The sequence below is a fragment of the Heterodontus francisci genome, chromosome 41, assembly GCF_036365525.1.
Source record: "Heterodontus francisci isolate sHetFra1 chromosome 41, sHetFra1.hap1, whole genome shotgun sequence".
In the NCBI taxonomy this organism is placed as follows: domain Eukaryota; kingdom Metazoa; phylum Chordata; class Chondrichthyes; order Heterodontiformes; family Heterodontidae; genus Heterodontus; species Heterodontus francisci.
The window spans coordinates 31,549,181-31,572,410 of record NC_090411.1 but is presented as its reverse complement, the minus strand read 5'-3'; the positions used below and the strand labels follow the sequence as shown (position 1 = coordinate 31,572,410).

The following is a 23,230-nucleotide window of genomic DNA, read 5'->3' as shown; positions in this document are numbered from 1 at the left end:
AGAGTCAGAGGGGAGATGAGGAGAATTTTTTCTTACATAATGAGTTGTTCTGATCTGGAATGTGCTGCCTCAAAGAAAGCAGATGCAATAGCAGCTTTCAAATGGGAACTGGATAAACACTTGGAAAGCAAAAATGCACAGGACTGTGGGGAATGAACAAGAAGTGAGACTAATTCGAAAGCTCTTTCAAAGAGTCGGCACAGACATGATGGGCCAAATGGCCGCCTTCTGTGCTGTATGATTCTATGATCTATGAAGAGGTGACTGTTGCTATCTAAATTCCACGTTAAATGATGAGTAATGAGGAAAGTCAGGCAGAACCTCGTCACCCAATAACATCAGTTATGGAATAAGTGGCCATTAAATGTCAATGAGGGAGACAGAACAAGAAGGTAAAAGAATCAAGTAGTTGTGTTTCTGGAGAGTGTTGGAATCAGGAACAAAGGTGTGCGCAGGGTCAGAAATGTTACTGAGGGTCCAACTAGCCTGTGCAGATGTTTAAAAGCAATGCATCATTCTCTCTCGTACATTTCAGTCAATTTGCTAAAACTATTGATGCCTCTAATGTTTCTCAGGGCAGGGAAGTTAAAATGGTTTCATTTAAAGAGGCACCTGGCAAGGTGGCTCGATCCACCAGAAAGAGACAAGTTTGTTGCGATCTACTGGCGTTTTTATAATTCAGAAAAATTCACATGTGTAAACCTGTTCTGAGGTATTGAACAGCACTGCTATTGTTGCTTGACAGTGGATTTATTTAATAGCCCTCATCATAAAAAACTTTAAAAATTAAGGCATTTAATTTAGCAGACCTCTCTTTTTGCCACAGCTCAAAATGAATCTAAAACAGATAAACATATGTGGAATGTAATGAGATTGTTAGGCTGCAAACTCTGTCATTCTAAGTAAGGAAGAGTTAAAACAAGTACCCTGAAGGATGGATTCATAGGCAAGCCATCTCCTTCAATGACGATCAGGCTGAACTCATCCTGGCCAGTGCCTGGTAACAGTTTGAAGGTTGGAAGCTCGGTGTCAGTGGACAGATCGATTTGTAAGCGTTCTAAGCGCACGTATGGGATCTTTGTCCTCAATTTGGTTTCAACGCGGGAGTTTGAACTAAAATTGAAAGAAAAGCACACATCTTTATGCAATATCACCAAAACTAGAAAACACCACTATTAGAAATGTGAGAAATTGAAGATGGTGCAGCAGCGAGTTGAAGCAATATCCTTTCGCCTCTGAGGCTGGGTGATGCAGTGAGCAAATATTCTGTCTTTTCACCTCTGTATCTGGGTGACCATTAATATGCTGGCATTCTACATTGGGTCTGCCTTCACCTATGGGACTGGGTGCAGGGACCAGAAATGATTCCCGTACTGATCTCTCAGTCTTTGTCAAGAACTCCCAGGTCAGATTTGCATGCGAGATGCAGACTGAAGTTCCCTCTGTCCTGTCTCAACCTCAGAAGAGCAACCCCCTACTGAATCAATGATTTTGGAAATATGAAAATGTCAGTCAACATGTGGCTTGTCAGACTGAGTGTGTGAGCTTAATGTCAGGTTTGTGTGGTGGACTATGCTCTCTAGGAACTGGCGCGAGATTTTAAACTTCTTCGGCCTTTGACACCGAACAGTATTCATGCAAACAGTGTAGTGCATTGTGAACCCAGACTGAAATATTACTATGCACATTGGTGCCATCGATCTTCTATGCAAAATGTATCACCTTCTGTGGGCAGGCACCAAGCAGAAGCTTGGGAATGGAAAGAGAGGTGGGGCACCTCTTAACAGATAGTTTCCTAGTGCCCAGGGAAGGTGCTTGCTGCTGAGGAACAGTGAATAATGTGGAAAGAATAAGAGATGGGAAATATCTTCCCTGCCCATGGCTCATTTGGTAAAGCCAATGTGAAACTAAAACAATACAGATCAGAATATGCAAGGTCCGATGCCAGGGCTGAGGCTATGATGAATTAGCTGAACTAAGCCAGTGAGGAGCAGGGACAGTACAGTACACCTAGTCGTTGGGTTTTGATATCTGACTGCTGCCTGGTCCAAAAAATTGCATTTGTATAAAAACCAAACAAGGCCAAGATGGGACTCAGCTGAGACAAAAGCCCAGATAACAGTGAACATGTAGGTTCATGCATGAAAAATAGCCACTTGCCCAAGTTATCAGAAGATGAGCAACAACCATAGAAATCAAATCCCAGCATGAGTGCGAAGAAAAGTGAAAATAACTGGAGGGGAATTGAGGTGACAAAGGAAATGGAGAAAGCAACCCATTTAAAAAGTGAGTCTGAGCCTCAAACTGGAATATTTTAAATGCCTTACAAAGTATAGTTTGTTGTTCTATTCTCCAACAGATCTTCCTGCCTTTATAAACTGATTTATTGGGAAAGCAGATTGCAAAATACCGATCCTTACCTGCCACCATTGTGCTTCAAGGTACATGGCAAAGGGATGCGTCCAGACTCTAAACAGGTAAAGACAAATGCGACTGGTCAAAGAAGCTGTTTAAATAATAAATACAGAATTATATTTTACTTTACTACAGAATACACCAGCAGAACGGAAGTGGTTAATACTCCATGTGCACAGCTTAAAACTTAACTGTATTACTAAACTATACATACACTCTTTTTGAAAACAATTACAGAGCATTTAAGAAAGCAAAGCCCCTAATGTTCTGCTGTGGGGATGAATAGCCTGCTCCTGTCCTTGTACACAGATTGTTAAAATGTCATGGGTAAGTACAGAAAATAATGAAAAAGACTATTGGAATGCTAGCCTTTTTATCTAGAGGGCTACATTACAAGCAGGTAGAATTCATGCTTCAGTAATACAACGCCCTGGTTAGACCACACCTGGAGTAATGTGAGCAGTTCTGGGTTCCATACCTTAGGAAGGATATATTAGATTTGGAGGGAGTGCAGGGTAGATTTACCAGAATGATACCTAGACCCCAAGGGTTAAATTACAAGGAAAGATTATACAAATTAGGGTTATATTCCCTAAAATTTAGATGGTTAAGATTTGATCGAAGCTTTCAAGATATATGGGGAACAGATGGGGTAGATATAGAGAAACTATTTCCATTGGTTGGGGATCTACAACTAGAGGACACAACCTAAAAGTTAGAGCCAGACCTTTCAGGAGTGAAATTAGGAAACACTTCAACACACAAAGACTCGTAGAAGTTTGGAACTCACTTCCGCAAATGGCAATTGATGCGAAATCAATTGTTAATTTTAACTCTGAAATGGATAGATGTTTGTTAATCAAAGGTATTAAGAGACATGGGGCAAAGGCATATAGAGTTAGGTTACAGATCATCTATGATATTGAATGGCAGAACAAGCTCAAAGCCTCCTCCTGTTCTTATAACACATTCCAGAAGTGAAGGATCACCATCGGAGATGCTCCTGGTTTTCTGCATTCCTCTCCTGAAGCCACTGACTTTGCTGCTGTAATTAAGAATATTTTAACTGTCATGCAGGCCTCTACCTGCCAAGAATGACGCACATTGTTCATATGACAAAACCATTGATTTTGAACTGTTGCTGGAGCGAGGAAATTACTTGAACAGATCAGCCATGGCTGGAAAAAACATTTGCATACTAACAGACGATGTTTGTGTAGACAAAGGACCATTCCCTGACACATTCAACCCACACTGGATATTGATCACCGGACAGTGAGGGAGGTGGGGAAGTGCATTCCAGTGCTTGTGGGGGTGATGCAATCCACAGAGGCCAGGACTGGTTGGACCAGCTGGTCACATGACTAACTGGCTGTTCCAGGGTATTTTTTTTTTTTAAACAAGCCACAGAGTTTGAACTCAGAAAGACAGTTTTCTCCTGGACTGAGAAGATCTCTCCTGTCTGCTCCCATCTCTTTCTCACAAGCCTCCAAATCCACTGAAGACAAATGAAGCCCAAGCGAGAAAAGTCTCCTACAAGGTTTAAGAAGAATACTGTGCCCTAAAAAAAAAGCAAGATCTACCTACAATCAAGGACTCTACAGTGATCTCAAAGAACTGTAATAAAACTTCTTCAGATATTGCCTCAAATTTTTCTTCTGCTCTTTTCTTTCTCTATTTGCATGTGTGTATCACGTATGCATGCTAGCGTGGGCGCCTTGTGTATCTGTAGGTGTCAACTGAATTAGAGTTTAATAAATGTCAACTTTTCTTCTTTAAACCTAAGAAAACCTGTTTGTGCTGGTTTCTTTGCCTTATAAAGGAAAGCAGTGAACAATGATTCACCAAGGGGGAGCTAAAAACACGGTGTGTTAAAAATTAAACCCTGTTACGGTAAGACCAGGTGAAGGCTGAGAGGGACTCCTAGACAATTTTCTCACCTGGTCATAACATAATGCTTACATGGAACCCCTTCCAAAATTCTTGGAAAGTCTCATTTTCAATCATCAGATCACTGGCATAATTGTCTTATCTCATCAGCCTAGGATGCGATGCCTTCATCTCAGGATATTCTTTTAAAGTGTGTTACGAGAAGCCCAAGGCATGGTGCACAAGACACCAAGGTTGAAAAGAGTAGACAGAATCAACTGCCATTCAGCCCGTTGCGTCTGCGCCGCCTGAAAACACTAGCCGCCCAATCTAATCCCACCTTACTGATCTACCTGGTCAGTAGCCTTGCACGTTACAGCTCTTCAAGTGCAGGTCCAGGTTCCTTTAGAAGGTGACGTGAATGAAGTGGCAGTAATTAGATGATGCCAAGCTTGAGTATTGAATGTCTGTATTTGTAGAAAGGGTGGGGAAGAATGAGGCGTGTAAAGAGTTCCACTGTTTTGGGGTGCAAGAAAGAACTGGATGGAGTAGGAGACAGTGCCTTGAAACAGACAGAATTGATTGAGAATAAAAGGACAGGAGGGAAAAAGGAGGAAAAACGAATGAAGCATTCAAAAGGGTTGGAAGGAGGGATGAAATGGAAAAAGGACAAAGAGCCAATCACATTCTTGAACTTTTAGAAGTATGAGCAGAAAGGGATAGATGGGGAAAATGGCAAGAAATTTTTAAAAGGTTATGACAAAAATACATGGAAACGTCCTTATTGATTGATTCCTAGGCTGGCTGATGAGTAGAATGGGTCAATGTTCTCTGGAGGTTAGAAGAATGAGGAGTGATCTCATTGAAACATAAAAAATTCTTAGAAGCCTTGACAGGGCAGATGCTGAGGGACTGTTTTCCCTAGCTGGACAGTCTAGAACGAGGGGATCATTGTCTCAAGAGAAGGGGTTGCTCATTTAGATGAGGAAAAATGTCTTCATTCAGAGGGCTATGAATCTTTGGAATTCCCTACTCCAGAGGGTTGTGGATGTTCAGTCGTTGAGTATATTCAAGACTGAGATTGATAAACTTCTGGGCACTAAGGGAATCAAGGGATATGGAGATAGGCCAGGAAGGTAGAAGCTGAAGATCAGTCATGATCATATTGAATGGCGGAGCAGGCTCAAGGGTGCAAATGGCTTACTCCTGCTCCTATTTCTTATACTACCCATGAGAGACAGCAGTGGTACTTAAATTACAACAGTGACTACAATTCATTGGCTGTGAAGCACTTTGGGACGCCCTGGGGTTGTGGGAAGCACTATATAAATTATTCCGGTCTTACTCAACAAGAACGAACTAGATTTGCATAACACATCTTTAATCAGCTGACTGGCCTCATGATATTGGATATTTTTATTTATGTTGTGTTCAAGCCACAACAAGAACTGTACGTTGGTGCCAGTTACCTGAATTTCCCTGCAGTTCTTCGATGCGATTTCTCTGCTCCTCTTGCTCTGTGCTGCTACTGGCCTCCGGCAGCTGTTAACAAGGCAAAAAACATAATGAAGGCATTTTACCCTGGACGTTTCAGTCTAATCTGTGAAGTATCATGTTGTGGCTGTTTATTATTAGGTAGGATTCCATTGCCTTGATTTAGAAGGGAGGTTCGTGAGTGGGGAGGGGTGGTGTCTCATGCTGTCTGCAAGGGAACAAAGAATAATGAATGCGTACATCTGAGGAAAGGTACAAAATATGGCTGACTTCTTTACATCTGACAGAATGCCACTCAATGATACATCACTACAAAAAGACTGAATTTTAAGAGTGCAGTGACGAAGCAAGCTTCAACAGTTCCCCTCTCCTCCAGTCAACACTGGTCAGGTATGCCAGTCATGCTCTCCCAGCTAGCGTGAACCGCTCACCATGAACGTGCTCCCCTCATCCAGTGATCGGGAAACTCTCTTGCACTCTCCTAGGGAGTGGAAACTCTTCTCACACCCACCCTCAAATGACCAGGAAACCCACTTTTACCCCACCTCCCAAGTTGGAAACCCCCTCGTGCCCCCTCACAATGAGTAGGAAACCCCCTCACTTGGGAAACTCCATGCGCAACCCTTACCCCTCCTCACGAGTTGTAAACCTCCCCACCACCTCCTACCCACCCCCCGACAATGAGCTGTAAACCCCCTCACAACGCCCCGCAAGTGGGAAACCACCTCACAAAACGACTTCACAACCTCCCACAGGATGAGCTGGAAACCCCCTCACCCGCGCACCCACACCCCCAAAAGTGGCAAACCCTATTGTACCTCCTCCCCAATGAGCTGGAAACTCCCTTGTGGCCTTGCTCACCCTAGTGGGAAACCCCCTCAGCCCCCTCAATGAATGGCAAATCCTTCCAGCTCCCCCCACCCACCTCACAGCAAGTGGGAGACATGAAGAATAGAGATGTTGGCTTTAAGCCACTGCATTGTTTAAATCATTAAGACAAAGAAATGACTGTGGTATGATGCAGCATTAGAGTTAAATGTATCTAGATGACACTACATTGAACCTTCCATTCACAAAAATAAAACCGTGGAGAGAAATGGTTAAATTGAAGATGGAATGAGGGTTCACTTGGCCCCACAACGGGAACAAGACATGAAGGTGGCACAATTTGTTTTCTGCTAACCTTGAAGGGCATACCCCTCCTTGGTTCTGAAAAAGCACGAGGAACGCGATATGTAGGCTGCCCTTCAACAAATCCTTCCACTCCCGACTCAGACCAGGACATTGCTCCATCGGAAGTCAGAATCAGAGAGTACAGTAAGCTATCATCTCTACCAACCTGCTGTGGCACCAGAGAGGGGCTCGGATAGGAATACTGCAACACAAGACAGCATCTGGTAATGAGATAAGCAAAAGGAAAAACTCTGCAGAAAAGGGATTAATTGAATTACACAATGGATACAGGAATAACCAAGTTAAAACCAGGACCAGGCTCAATTCCATTGCAATTTCCGAGATGTAGCAACAGGGATCTTAGCCCTGATGTCACTCAAACTCCTTCCACCATGGTCTCAATCTCTCTGAATGCCATCTATTCTCTAATCATCATCGTTGCAAATTCTCTTTGCTCAAATGCTACCTGGCCTTCCCTAATGGTGGCCACAGGGCTCCTTCCTTTCCCACCACCGTCCCGCCCTCTGCCATTCCAGTTACCTGGTAGTTCCTCCACCCAAGACCCATGCTGGAAAGAGACTGACATATTTTCAAGATAGTTCATGCCCATGCAGGCACATCGCAAGTGAAAGATGACCGGGAGCTCTCCAAGTGCACCTGCCAGGCTTCCTGTATGTAAGAGACAGACGTCAGGACAGCTGGGAACAGAAGCCTTCCAAACCATGTCCTCCAAAACTAACTCATTCACCAAAGTAAAATTAGTGCAAAGTATCCAATTCATTAAAACAAGGCCAAAGAAATGGATATAATCACCTTGCACAGTTGACAACCGGGAATGAGAAGGCACAAACAAACACTTTTTGACAACGCACTAGCACTTTAAAAATATGCCAAGTAATCAAGATACCACAACAAGAACCCAACCAAGTTTACTAAACCCCCTTCTTATGAATTTTGTAGTCAAGGTCAGGAATAAGAAGTAATTTAATCTAGCCCCTTTTCTGGTAATTTCTCTTATGTTTTTAACTTATTTCCTTCTTTGACCTAATACTATTGAAGCGAGTTCTACTTTCCATTCAGTACCATATGCTGTCGATCCCTCTTCCTCCTAAGGAGCTTGACACTGAAGAGCAGCGGCAAAGGAATCAAACTGGTCACACACACTGACTGCTGGCCCTACCAGAGCTATCTGGCATGTCAGAGGAAATGTGCCTTTGTCACCCTACACTTTGGCCAGGGAGCTGCTGCTGAAGGTTGAGAATGGGCTCTTGATGCTGAAATTTGAAGGAGCATAGCATAGTGACAAGACGTGCATAACCTGCATGCTAACTTAAATGTCAATAATTGACTGTGCATCAGCTAGCTAGTTTATTGCACAATAATCTGAGGCATTACCTCCTTGGAAGATGCAAGTATAAAAAAAAAACTTTCCTTGTGTGCTGCATCCTGAAGTTGTGCTCATCGAGAGTGTGGGTTGGATGAAGATGCTGTTATAAGCTAAGTGAAGCATAACTTAGAAAGACTCAAAGTCATTCTTTTTACGTAGCTTCAGCTCACAGATTCTCCTCGTACAGAAATACAGTTCACTAACAGCCAACAGGTTTCTGTCATAATAAAATTCTAGTGAGAACAGCGATGGGAACTCCGGTGAAGCAAGTCAGTCCCACCACGCTTGCAACTATTTTTTATTTCTCACTTTTGGTTTTGAATCGGTCGGTAATTACCTGCTTCTGCATAAGATCGTGGGCATTGGCCGGACCATCTCTGTGGGGCAGTATGACACGGGGATAAGAGGTTGCCTGCTGCACCAACATCTTGAGTTGGTCAACTGGGCTGTTGCCAAGGCGACGGTTTGATGTTGGAGACTGACGGCAATTCACACCGACCTGAGTCTAGAGAATAGAAAATCGAAGATAAGTGTATTAATGAAGGTGGGACTGAATCTGTGAAGCATTAACTAGCGGGCAGAGGAGGAGCAGGATGGAGAATGATGAGTACCTGCGGTGTTATGTCGCTTCCTTCACAACTGGCCTCAAGTGTAATATCGGATGCATCCCAACCCTTGTGACATGATCAAAATGGACCTGTGGCCAATTATTATTTTTTTTTAAATCTCTTGTACTTTCCATGTGTTCCCACATTTTGAAGGAAGGTCATACAATTCCCACTGAGTTGGGGAATAAAATCTTATCAGGAGTCTTTTAAAAAGAAACAAAGCTGGATATGAAATCTGGCCTTATACTAATTCACAATGCTGTCCCCTGTGCATTGGCCTGGAGGAGACGCACCATAGGCAGTTGCATATGAGCAGACAGGCTAGGAATTGGACGATCCAGTTTATGACCTGCCCAGATGATTCAGTTGCTAAGGCATAACTTGCAATGGGCTGAGAAAGAGTGGAATTCAGGCAGCACTAGGGGGCCCAAATCTACTTCATCTCAGAACGACTGTGCCATTTTTGGAGTCTTGGCTGCTGCTGCAGCTTTTGTCAGTGGTGCTGCTTGTGTTTGGGAACAGCTGAAAGGTACAGGATCCAACACCAATCCAAGCCAGTGACTAAAGCCGTGAGGGGAGGGTGGGGTGGGGTGGGGTGGGGGGGGCGGGGTTGGGGGGGAACTTGCTAGCTAAGGTGGTGAGCAGCTGTGCTCACCTAGGCTAAGGTGGCCCCAGGTTCCCTCCCTGTTGGGGCCGAGTTAAAATATTTCAGCATGTGGCTAAAGTTAGGAAATGTACAACCAGGCTCGAGGGAGGCAAAATCAGCTAGTGCTCCTGATCTTGCATCGTTATTTGGCAATGCCTGCTGAAAGTTCATGTGCTCACAGGGTGAAGGTAGGTCTGTACCACACTCGTGATTGAAAAGCAATGGGGCAATTTTATGAATCTATGCTCTCAGTGGAGAGTAGTGTGGCGGTCGGGGAGATACTGCCTATATTACTGGTGTGCATTCCAGAGGGGAAGAGTTTCATGTTCATAAATGAATCCCTTAACTGTCCAGCCTCACACATAGAATAATAGAATGGTTAGAGCATAGGAGGAAGCCATTTGGCCTATCGTGTCTGTGCCAGCTCTCTGGAAAAGCAGCTTACCCAGTCCCATTCCCACCTTTTCCCCCTGTACACCTGTGAAATATTTTGCTTCAGATAATTATCTAATTCTCGTTTGAAGGCCTCGATTGAATCTGCCTCTGCCACATTCTCAGGCAGAGCATTCCAGATCCTAACCACTCGCTTCTTTTGCCAATCACCTTGAATCTGGTTTTCAACCCTTCTGCCAACAGTTAACAGTTTCTCCCGATTTACTCTGTCCAGACCCCTCATGATTTTTAACATCTCTATCAAATCTCCTCTTATGTCCTCTTCTCCACGGAGAAGAGACCCAGCTTTTCCAATCTATCCACGTAACTGAAGTTCCTCATCGCTGGAACCATTCTCATGAATCTTTTCTGCACCCTCTCAAACGCCTTCACATCCTTGCACCCTCACTAATTCCTTCATATGAACATGAAGAACAGAACAACAAGATGCCAACAAAGGCAACTAGTGGGCCAGAGAATCTCAAGCTGTGGCTGTCTGTAAGGGAAACGCTAGCAGAAATACATTACTGAAACTTAACCTCTTATTCCTCCATCGCTCCCACTTTCCAAATACAAAGTCATCCATTTCATCAGACACTGCATCAATTGCTCATACTGGCGTCAACGCAGATTTCCTTGGCTTGGATGTCCTGACGGAGTGGTGTGTTGGCGTACCAATGCTGTACACTAAACTGTTATGATTAAATGACATGCCCAAGACTTGCGATTTTGTTTTGAGTGGAAACAGACAGAGGGCGAGTCATTCGTCTGCTCTCATACATCTCCTTGTGGCTGGCTACACTCCAACACACAGGAGGCCACGGAGAAGGCCGTCTGCCCAACTTCATGGCATGCATGAAGACAAAAGGAGGAGGAAAATAACCAGTAACTCAGGAGATTTGTGGCTACAAACTGGCCTGATACACATGTACAAACATGACACAATGAAAATTAAACAAATTCACAGCAACAGGAACATAAAGCTGCAGATACATCACTCAATCAATATTCAGATACTGGCGTGAAAGCTGCTTAAAATTTGTCACATTTATAGTTTTAAAAAAATGTCTCCTTTGTCTCCTGGAGGGGTGCAGGAGCAGAAGGACCTGGGTGTATATGTGCGTAAATCATTGAAGGTGGCAGGACAAGGTGAGAGCGCGGTTAATAAAGCATACAGCATCCTAGGCTTTATTAATAAGGGCATGGAGTACAAAAGCAAGGAAGTTATGTAAAATAAGGGCAAAATACTGCAGATGCTGGAACTCTGAAATGAGAACACAAAGTGCCGGAAATACTCAGCAGGTCTGGTAGCATCTGTGGGGAGATTAAAAAAAAGTTTCAGGTCTGCGACCCTTCATCAGCACTGGCAAAAGTTAGAAATGTAACAGTCTTTGAGCAAGTGAAAGGGGGGAGGGCGGGAAGAAGAACAAAAGGGAAGGACTGTGATAGGATGGAGGGGAAAGAGGTTAATGACAGAGATGTCATGTGACAGAAAGCAAATGGAGTGCTAAACAATTGTAGTGAAAGAACAAGCACGAGTCCAGAGAGTACTAATGGCAGAATAATGAACAGCTCTGTACAAAAGCAAAAACATGAAAAATAAGTTAAAGACTAGCACATGGTTAAAAAAATAAATAAAATTGGAAAATATATAAAATATAAAAATAAACAAAAAATAATGGGGCTCATGGTCTGAAATTATTGGAACTCAATATTAGTCCAGAAGGCTGTACAGTGCCTGATCGGAAAATGAGGTGCTGTTCCTCCAGCAAAGTCATGTTAAATTTGTATGAAACACTGGTTTGGCCTCAACTGGAGTACTGCATCCAGTTCTGGGCACCACACTTTAGGAAAGATGTGAAGGTGTTAGAGAGGGTGCAGAAAAGATTCACGAGAATGGTTCCAGGGATGAGGAACTTCAGTTGCGCAGATAGACTGGAGAAGTGGGGATGGTTTTCCTTGGAGAATAGAAGGCTGAGAGGAGATTTGATAGAGGTATTCAAAATCATGAGGGGTCTGGGCATTGGTGGTAGGATCGAGAGGGCACAGATTTCAGTTAATTGGCAAAAGAATTGGCAATGGGAACATGAGGAAAAAGGTTTTCATGCAGCGAGTGGTTAGGATCTGAAACGCATTGCTTGAGATTGTGTCGGAGGCAGATTCAATCATGGCATTCAAGAGGACAGTGGATTATTATCTAAAAAGGATAAACGTGCAGGGCTTTGGGGAGAAGGCAGGGGAGTGGCACTAGGTGAACTGTTCTGTCAGAGAGACAGCACAGACATGATGGACTGAATGGCCTCCTTCTTGCTGTAACCATTCTGCATTTCTATGGAGACAACGACTGCTGCCACGTTTCAGTTCCAGGAATATTAACTGCCCTCCAATAACCCATGCAAGTGGGAAATCTAGATAGCGAATGCCGAGAGCAGTCAACCAAACAGAACATGGACTCTGATATTATAACATCCACATCTATATAAGACAATACTGTCCAGAGGATATTCAACTGTAGAGGCCATCACAGCTAACTCCAATCCTGCTTTCACCCAACATCCACACAGCACAAAACGTGGTAGCAAATGCATCCCTACCAAGGTCAGCAAATGCTTATTGACAAGGAATTAAACCTGGATCTGCAGGACTTGGTTCTATGCTGGGATACACCTTCATCCACTGGGCAATTATCAGAGGTTTTATAGAACATCTTTACTCCAATACGGATTCCAGATCAACTTGCAACAATGGGATGTCAGTCACAGTTTCAGACCAGTCTGAAAATGGTTAACTTGCAGCAGCAACAACAACGCTGAAGTAATGTAGTGGAATTACTTGGGTCACTGCATGAGTATTTAGAGGAAGTATCGTTCCTCTGTACTCTATTTTATAACCAGAATATCACAAAATAAAGAAATCAATTAGATGTCAGGTAGCATCTTATCTGAGCTCTCATCTGAGAGAATTGATAAGAGTTACTTTCGAGATACAGCAACTACATTATGTCGGCAAATAGCAGTCAATGCGCACACAGCAAGATCCTATGAACAGCTGGATGAATGACCAGTTAATACATCTGGTTTGGGGGAGGAATGTTGACTGGGACACCAGGATAACTCATTGTCTTCTTCAAATTGTGCCCCTAGATCTTTAACATGCACCTGAGCAGGTAGATGGGAGCTCATTTTAGCAGCTCAGCTTCCTCAGTATTGCCCCAGAGTGTCAGCTTAAATTATGTATTCAAGTCCTAGAGTTTGCCTTGAACCCTACACTTTTTAAATTGCAAGCTATATAGGACACAATAAAGAATGTGGCATAATAAATGTTGAATAGCGGGCTTGAGGAGGAAAAAGATATATCCTACTAAAATCACACAGGACTGTTCAGTACTGAATTCTGCCTCTGGAGTTTTCATGTCAGCTGTGATCAATGTCAGAACTCCTCCTAGTGACTAGATCAGATACAGCAGCATTAGTTTCTTCATCATCATTCCCCAAACTTCAATTCATGCCTCATCAGAATTTGAAACCAAAGCTTCGCTTGCTGAAGAGTGACTAAAATGAGCTATACACAAGGATACTAATTGACAAGAAAGTCAAACCAAAATGAGAATAATAGTGTTGTCTCCGATATTCCAATAAGGAATAGGAGAGGTGAGCGTGTGGCATTTATGCACTAAAAACACTTTTAATTCTGCCATATAATATGATTTTGTCTTGCCAAACTTGCCTTGTGTCCTGAAAGAGCATTCGGAAGAATGGAACCCAAGTGTGAATTATTGGTGGCTGGAGCTCCGTTGCTAATCAATGGTTGTGATTGAGGGAAGATTGAGGGAAATTTGAGACGTTGAATCAAAACAAGAAGCCCAGAGGCACAACATTACAGCATATTGCTTAAGTGTAATGTTTCTGATAGGAACTGGCACCAATATGTTAAATAAACCTAATGTTAATGAATTGAACAAGTAGCGTGCAAACCACACACTTATTTGATACACTTACACTTTGACTGGCAGCAGGAGTGCTGGACTGAACTTGCTGGGGAGCAGCGTTTGTAAGCAACCGTCGGCTGGAAGCAGTATTCGATCTGAGTGCTTGCTGCACTGGAGGAGAAGGTCGGCTGACAGGAGCATTTGGCTGCCTGATGGACGTAGATACTTGCTGCACCGGTGGGGACTGTCTGCTACCAGGTGTGCTGGGTCCAAAGGGCGGTTGCTGCCGCTGCGTAGGGGAAGGCAGTTTGTTAATGGCAGTAGATTGCTGGACGGGCATTTGCTGGTATACAGTAGCAGGCTGTTGCCCGCTGCTCAGTGTCTTGGCAGCTCCCTGAGTATGTCCCTGAGGCGGGTGGACCTACATCGAAAAGATTCAAATCGTAAAGATAACAAGAAAAAAAACTGTATGTGCTAGAAATCAGAAATAACAGATATTGCTGGAAATAGGCTCTCCAGCATGCAAAATGAATAACTTAACTAGTGAGTCAAACAACCCAAATTTTATTTCTGGAATGGTACCAGGAATGTGGGATTTCACTTATGTGGAAAGACAGGAGAACCTGGGGTTGTTCTCCTGAAAGAAGACAAGTTTAAGAGATTTAAATAGAGGTGCTCAAAATCATGAATGGTTTTCAGAGAATAAAGAAAGAGAACCTGTTTCTAGTGGCAGAAAGGTCATTATCCAGAGGGCACAGATTTAGGGTCATTGGCAAAGTAACCAAAGGAAACATGACGGGCTGAATTGGCTCCTTCTGGTCCTCAAAATTCTATTTTCAAAATACTGCTCCCTCGTTGATGAGAATGAAAGAAGAACGCAAACTGCAGAAGCTCATTGTGAGGATACACAGGGTCAGGGGTAACCACAGATACTCATTGTGAGGATACACAGGGTCAGGGGTAACCACAGATACTCATTGTGAGGATACACAGGGTCAGGGGTAACCACAGATACTCATTGGTGAGGATACACAGGGTCAGGGGTGTGAGGGAGGAGAAAAACACAAAAATAATTTCTAAATAGTTTGCTTACTTGTACTCCGTTCATCTGTGGCAGTAATAGCATCTGACTCAAGAGCTGCTGCTGCTGTTGCATCTGCACATTGTTCCTTTGTTGCACCACTTGCACCTGCATCTGTTGCAGGTACCGCCCATTAGCACTTTGCATTGCAGCTGTTGGTCTCACTAGTTGCACTGCTTGCTGCATCCGTGTCTGTCCGCTCACTGGCGGCCAGGGCGGGGCTGGGTGAGGCTGGCGCATGAGAACCTGTTGCGTGTTCTGTTGTGGAGGGGGTTGGCGGGGGGGTGGAAGCTGTTGGTAACTGGGTGGTGGAGGTCGATGAGAGGGCTGCAAAGGTACATGGCTTCGCCAAGAGTTTCCCTGGGTCACAATGATTCCATTCTGCTGGATGACGGGCTGGTGCTGGGACACGGGCTGGTGCTGGGAGACGGGCTGGTGCTGGGAGACGGGCTGGTGCTGGGAGACGGCCTGGTGCTGGGAGACGGCCTGGTGCTGGGAGACGGCCTGGTGCTGGGAGACGGCCTGGTGCTGGGAGAGCGCCTGGTGCTGGGAGAGCGCCTGGTGCTGGGAGAGCGCCTGGTGCTGGGAGAGCGCCTGGTGCTGAGAGAGCGCCTGGTGCTGAGAGAGCGCCTGGTGCTGAGAGAGCGCCTGGTGCTGGGAGAGCGCCTGGTGCTGGGAGAGCGCCTGGTGCTGGGAGAGCGGCTGGTGCTGGGAGAGCGGCTGGTGCTGGGAGAGCGGCTGGTGCTGGGAGAGCGGCTGGTGCTGGGAGAGCGGCTGGTGCTGGGAGAGCGGCTGAGGACAATAGCCAGATGTTGAAGGATGCTGAACTGGAACATGAGCTGACAGCGTTGGGGGAACTTCAATCACAACATTGCCTGTTGGGAAACAAACTACATGTGAAAATGTTTCCATTTATCAAGAGACTATTTTTGCAATATTACAATTACAAAAATCTACACACTACAACAACAACAACTTGCATTTATATAGTGCATTTAATATAGCGAAACATTACAAGGCACTTCGCAGGAGTGAGCCACACAAGGAGATATTAGGACAGATGACCGGGTGTTAAGGAGCATCTTAAAAGGAGAGAGGTAGGAGAGATTTAGGGAGGGAATTCCAGAGCTTAGGGCGCAAGCAGCTGAAGGCATAACTGCTAATGATGAAAATGTTAAATCAGAGATGTCCAAGAGGCAAGAATTGGCGGCTTGCAAGATCTGGGAGGGTTAGAGAGCTGGAGGAGGTTGCAGATATTGAGTGGGGGGGGGGGGGTGGTGGAGGAGCAGTGAGGGCATGAAGAGGTTTGAAAACAAGGATGAGAATTTTAAATTCGATGTGTTGTCAGACAGGGAGATAATGTAGATCAAGAAGCAGAGGGGCAATGGGTGAATAGGACTTGGTGCGAGCTAGGATACAGGCAGCAGAGTTTTGGATAAGCTCAAGTTTATGGAGGGTGGAAGGAGGAAAGCCGGCCAGGAGAACACTGGAATAGGCAAGTCAGAGGCAAAAAATTAGCATACTGGCTTGGGAAATCTGATCAAGTATTCCATTTTGAATAGCTGCTTACCAAAATTGGCCGCGTTCTTAGTCCAGAAAGCAGAGTCCCAGAGAAACGTAATAATGTCGTTCTTCAATTCCTCTGTGTTAACCTTGGATTGTAACCCTCTTTGCAACTGAAAGAAGATCTGCAAAGGCAAAACAAAATCCCCTGATCAAATAAGTTTCCTAAATAGTGATCGTTAGGGCTCAAAAGTTAACCTATAGCACCTGACTGACGTACGAGAAGGTTTAACAGGTGATAACCTCACCCCATTCACTGGGTTATGATGTTTCCTTAACTTTTAGTTGCTCTAACATACACAGGTATGCAATGTATAAGTAATAATACAAACAAAAATCAACAGTGGTCTCATGGGTGAAAGCACAGCCCAGCAATGACGTGACAGTTACCGCTCACAACCCCTTGGCAGCAGCATGTTATAATGTTGGAGTAGTTCAATGAGACGTCCTCTCAAGCCACAGTCTTGTTGCACTTCCCATAAGTTAATATCACGTCTTGAGAATCAGAAGCAGCACTGGAGCTGGGCCCGCATTCTGAATTAACTAATCAGCTTTACTTAGTTACAGAAATTAAGCAAGCAGGACACATACAGAACAGCACACGCTTATGTAAAATGACAGCAGTAAATTTGGCCCAACTTTTAAAACCACATTCTGCTCCTGACAATGAACAGAGTCTCCTTAGCAACAGGGTCCCTTAAGTGACATAATCTAAATGGTGCACGATTTCAATCCGAGATGACCTCACGTACGCATTGATATTGTCTATTCTGTGACAGCTGCGCCCATAATGTCTACAAACATACTTTCCACTCCAACACCTTTCCAACCACTGAGGTGGCAATTAGTGCAGATATGAAAGTGGTTAAGCTCTGTAAGCAGAAATGCAGGTTATTTTTTTACATACCAATTTCTTGCAGAGCAGCAGGGCTGTGCTGTTATCAGTGCTGATGGCCCAGGAAGCAAATTTTAAGACGTGGTCCATTTGCCGGTACAGTTTGGACATAGACAGGTGTTGCTGCTCCAGCTTTAGCTGCCGCTCCTCTGCCAACTTCTATCAGAGTGCAAAGCACAAATTAGAAGCTCTCAATATATCTATCACTTGTCCACTCGCTCGCTAAGAGGGCAGCCAGGAGATCTGACCCCCAACCTCTGCTCCTACTCAAAAAAATCTCTCCCTCCCATTGGGGAAGCACCTTAGATAATGTGCATGTATCATGACTGCATCAAGCAACGAATTAATGGCATAAACTCGTGTCCTGTAGCTTGGAGAGAGTGCAGAGCTACAGAAGGCAATTCAGCACACTATAAGCATTAGGTTGTCAGAAAATTCTCTCAGACCAGGTGGTTTAAGATAAGAGGGAGAATAAGACAAAAATTAAACTTTAACTAGAGTTTAAACAAGAGTGACAGTTTAACATGAAGGGTTTTTTGCCCCCTTCTGTGGAAGGTGTCAAATCCTACTGTTATGCAGTCTGATCGCACATCAGCGCTCAGGCCCTATGACAGCAAGGGTTGACGGGTTGTTCCACTGCGGGGGGCATCGCAACCTAGCCCAACTCTGTCCTCAATCAACATCGACTTGGGCACTTTTCAGTGAGAGCTACTGGCAACGGGAAGCCTGCTGGAGTTTGCCAATCCTGAGAAGGGAAGCCGAGGTCAAATGTAGTGCTCCAATAACTGTGTGGCTATGACCAGCTATCTCAACACGGGCAGCAGTTGAAATTTGGTACTTTCTGCAGGCTCAGTAAGTACTACGGTAGGCAGACTTAAGCCACTGGGAATGCAACGTTTAGAAATGGCAGCATTAACCACGAGAGCTAGGTTTGTCTGGAACAATATCAGTTGTAAGCACTATTGTTACCTCTACTCTCTGGATGAGTGTCTTGCCCCTTTTATTTAACTCTTTCATTATCTGCAGGATGGCCATCTTGATCTCAACCTGGACCTTCTTTTGCATGTCCTGGACATCTCTTAACCTGCCGGATGAAATAGAACCACTTTGATTCAACCACAATCAGGACAAAACACCCAATCAATATACTGTCACCCCAAGGTTCCTTTGGGGTTTATAGAATAACTAAACTCACACAGCAAGATCAACACTCTACTCTAACAGGTTATTTTTGGTGCTATTTGAGAGAGGTGAGTTTGTAGACATCACAAGGAAATGTTCTCTTCTTGTCTTGAACACTTTGCAAACTGAACACAAGAAAATGCTTTGAATAAAGTGAAGATTATATTCCCAAAAAAAATCCTTTGTGAATTCTTTATTAAAAAAACTATTGGCATTTAATACTCAAGTTAAAATCTCTTCGCTCCCTGCCCTCCAAGAACTAGATTACTTGTTTAGCTAAACTCCTGGACTATTTTTAAATCCAACATTATGAAAGAGAAATCGGACAAAATGTTTAGTCACAACACCCTCTACCATAGCTTTCAACCTGTAAATGGTCAGAATTCTATTCTGATTTGAGCGCAGAGAGAGGGTGTTAGAAAGCCATATCTGCATATGCTCTCTTCATCAGGGACGCACTGGAAAGCAATCAGGACTGGGAACCCAGCTTTATTTTTTCTCTGTATCACAGGGATTGAATCAATTGGTTACATCAGCTAAGGCAGTAGAGGTCTTGGGGCTGTCTAACATGCGTATTTAATATTACGAAGGTCTATGCTTTTACTAAGCTATCAGGGCATAACTTTTGAAATGGCAGCTATAATGAATTTTTGCAGTTTGTGAATCATGTTGAATGCTGCTCCTGTTCTCAGTGGTGGTGTTTAATGTTGAGGCTTACCAATTAAAGCAGGATAGTGAGGTGTGCACTCCACATCAGGCACCATGGCAAACGCATTGCTCAACCTACAAGAGATATACCTGGTGCGGACTTGCTTGGTGGTCACTTGCAACTGGGTTTTCTTCTCAGTCAGCCGCTTCACTAGGTTTTCCAGTGTCAGCTTCTGGTTCTTAATGGCTTCTTCTAAAAACTGGTACCTGTAACACAAGTGAAGGTTTTGATGTTGTTTATTGTTAATGTAATTTTGTGCACTGCTCACTGAATATAACCAAAAGCCACCCTCCATTTATATACAACCGCTTACTGAAGGTTAAATCCCATTGAAATGAAGTTTCCTTTTCTGGTCCAAACCTGCACAAAATCTTCCTCTTAGGCCCAGTCAATTGAGTGTTGTATCACTGCTGTGCAGACCATTGCCCTAGTGTGCAATTATTGTCACTGAATGCTACTGTCACAGATGTCTAGTCTATTACACACTGGCAGTCACCATCAGCACTAAGGATAAAAATAGGTGTTATTAGGTGTTAAAGTTAAAGTATGAAATTTTAAAATGGTGAAGTTTAGATGAATGAGAAAGAAAATGAATGACTTGCATTGATATAGCCTCTTTCACAACCTCAGGTTGTCCCCAAGAGCTTTACAGCCAATGAAGTAATTTTGAAGTGTTATAATGAAATTGTTATAATGAAGGGAAACACAGCAGGCAATTTGCACACAGCAAGCTCCCACAAACTGCAATGTGATAATGACCGGATAACCTGTTTTCAGTGAAGTTAATTGGGGATAGATATTGGCCATGACACCAGGGAGAACTCCTCTGCTTCTCCTGGAAATAGTGCTATGGGATCTTTTATGTCCACCGAAAAGAGCAGACGGAACCTTATCTGAAAGACGGCATACCCGAAATGCAGCACTACCTCAGTCCTGCAGTGATGCATCAGCCTAGATTTTTGTTCCCAAGTCTCTGGAGTGGAACTTTGAACCCACAATCTTCTGAAGAAAGGCAGGAGTAACAGCAACGGAGCCACAGCTGTTGACCCCCTAGCCTGAATGATTCTATGTCACATCGTATTTCTTTTTAATTCTTTCATGGGATGTGGGTGTCACTGACAAGGCCAGCATTTGTTGCCCATCCCTAAATACCCTTGACAACTGAGTGGCTTGCTAGGACATTTTAGAGGGCAATTAAGAGTCAACCACATTGCTGTGGGTCTGGAGTCACATGTAGGCCAGACCAGGTAAGGATGGTAGATTTCCTTCCCTAGTGAACCAGTTGGGTCTTTACAACAATCGATTATAGTTTCATGGCACCATTACTGAGACTAGCTTTCAATTCCAGATTTTTTTAAATTAAATGATATTAATTAATTGAATTTAAATTCCACCAGCCATGGTGATTTGAACCCACGTCCCCAGGGCATTAACATGGGCCTCTGGATTACTAGTCCAGTGACATTACCACTACTGTCCACATAGTCCACGATTTGTTACTTGCGTAGATTTTCAAAGTTCGTCAATTGAGACAACTGAGTAAAACTAGCAGAGACCCACAAAACATTTGCAGTCAAATTAGAAGTTAACCAACTCCATCAACTCATCCACCCTTCCCATACCATCCATCCATCCATCCATCCCTCCCATCATCACCTCAGTTTCCTCTATATTATATTATGCTTTAACTCAGTTTCTCTCTATCTTATATTGGTAATATTTTACATAAGTCTCTCTCTATTTCATATTACATTGATTACAATGTAGTCAATCTCTCTCAATTTTATATTATACTCATTATATTTTATCACAGTCTCTATTTTTTCTTGAAATTCTGCGATGTTAATTCTGTTTTATCCCTATCTGCTGCCAAATCTTTCCAGTACCAATTACCATAGGCTTCTCCCCATGTGCCTCTGCATGCACCAGGCATAGCCCAAAGATTTCTTCCCCATTCACCAGGTGTGTTGTACCAAATCAATCAAAAAACTCACTCCACACACACTGTACTTTTGTGTTACAACAAAATGTTAGAATATCTGATCAACCAACTGTCAGCCCACAGGAGCGAAACTTTACTGGACCTTGCAAAACACTCCACAAATCAAGATCTACAAACCCAACAGAAGTAGCCCTATTTTTAAAAGGGTCTCCCTCTGCCATCCTTATATTACACTGAATAGACTACCTCAGTCTCTCTCTATTTGATATTACATTGATTAAATTTTACCTCCGTATTTCTCAATTTTATATGATAGTCTTCAGTGCGTACTAAACTCATCTCCCACTGTACATGTGAAAACCTTGAACATATCTACTTTAAACCTGATCTCGTTGGAGCCAACCTCTTATCACCTCAGTGTCTCTCTATTTTATATTTTACCTCAGTCTCTCTCCCTCTCTTTTATATTACTTTGATTACAGTTTACCTCACAAAATTGAGACTATTATACTTTACCTCAGTCTCTCAATTTTTTCTTTAAACTGCCTCCCGATTTTATATTATAGTCTCACAAGTATGTACTAAACTCACCTCTCACTGTACGTGTGAAAACCTTGAACATATCCACTTTAGCTATGATCTCTCATTTGCAGCCAAATCTAAACGCCAAAAAAAGTTTTCATTTGTACAACTCAACTCCCTCGGATAAACTTTCTGCCATGTGCTGGCTCCGCCCACAATTCAACCCACCTACCAATCAGAAAAGTGCAAACAGGCAGAAACTGTATTACTACAATAGATTATAGCTCAAATTGTTTAAATGGATTGAAAACTGGCTGAGCAACAAAACAGAGATGGGGTAAAATTCTCTACTTGGGAAAGTAGTTACAGGTGTATCACCTGGAACTATTCAGAGACCCTGCTGTACACAATATTTGTGAATGACACAGAACAGGCCATCTGCAGTACAGAGTTACTCAATTTTCTGATGACACAAAGCTTCGTAAATAGGTGAAGAGTTGGAATATTATCTTCAAAAGCTTGGATCAACTACAAAGGATGGATCTGAATGTGGATGAACGCAGGTGAATACTAACAGGATTAGGTAACAGTGAGCATGCAGTTTTTCTTGAGATCCCTGCTGGCAGAGAGGGGTGAGACTTGTGAATGATTAATCCCATCGTGAAAGCATCTGACCAGCGTGAAACAATTAATAAAACAGATTGGGAAGTGCATGTGCCTGGAAGGCACTAGATTGCAGGTCAGATCAAGTTACTCAATACAGGTCTTCAAAACAATGAAAGGTTAAAGAATAAGGTTAAAGTAAGCACATCATTTAATTTGGACCATAAAACAAGACTAGAGAATGAGGAAAAAACCTTCTCCCCCCTCACAAGACATTAGACATGTAGAAGGGAAACCCAGAGAACATAATTGATTCAGCATCCATCAAGAGCTTTTAAAACAGATCTGCATCATTATCCTTTGAGAAGGAAAACTTTATTACACAGAATTTACAGCACAGAAACAGGCCACTCCTCCCAACTGGTCATGCCAGTGTTTAAGTTCCACTGGGGCTTACTCCCACCCCTCTTCATCTAACCCTATAACTCTATTATTTTCTCCCTCATGTGTTTATCTAGCTTACCTATGCTGCTCACCTTAACTACTCCAACCACTGTAGTACAGCAAGACTCTGGTGCAAATTTTACATTCTAATTTAGAAACTGTAGTGTGCAAGGCTTTGCTTCTGTAGTACGGGGTGGGGGGAGTGGCGATGGAAGGAATCTTTTAACCGTGCAGTGCAGAGACTCTGAACCAAAGTGGCAGTCTGAATTATTAACCTGGAGAAAGTAGATAATCCAACTGGAGGAAGATGGGTAAGCCTCCAGTCACAACCTATTAT

The 23,230-nt window shown here is 43.4% G+C and overlaps 1 protein-coding gene across 4 annotated transcripts in view; it reads right to left on the bottom strand.

The window, feature by feature from the left end:
* LOC137353431 (transcription intermediary factor 1-beta-like) overlaps positions 1-23,230 on the bottom strand; it is a 108,059-nt gene that overhangs the window by 15,922 nt on the left and 68,907 nt on the right. For 2 of the 4 annotated variants that reach the window (XM_068019717.1, XM_068019718.1), the window contains exons 5-15: positions 19,472-19,588; positions 18,461-18,575; positions 17,504-17,650; positions 16,604-16,721; positions 15,046-15,908; positions 14,023-14,373; positions 8,676-8,843; positions 6,962-7,153; positions 5,754-5,826; positions 2,421-2,469; positions 927-1,113 (exon numbers count right to left, since the gene is read on the bottom strand). In XM_068019717.1, coding sequence (XP_067875818.1) covers positions 927-1,113; positions 2,421-2,469; positions 5,754-5,826; positions 6,962-7,153; positions 8,676-8,843; positions 14,023-14,373; positions 15,046-15,908; positions 16,604-16,721; positions 17,504-17,650; positions 18,461-18,575; positions 19,472-19,588 — 2,380 coding nt within the window. The remainder of the gene's footprint in view (positions 1-926; positions 1,114-2,420; positions 2,470-5,753; positions 5,827-6,961; positions 7,154-8,675; positions 8,844-14,022; positions 14,374-15,045; positions 15,909-16,603; positions 16,722-17,503; positions 17,651-18,460; positions 18,576-19,471; positions 19,589-23,230) is intronic. The other 2 variants (XM_068019719.1, XM_068019720.1) reach the window with 2 other exon arrangements.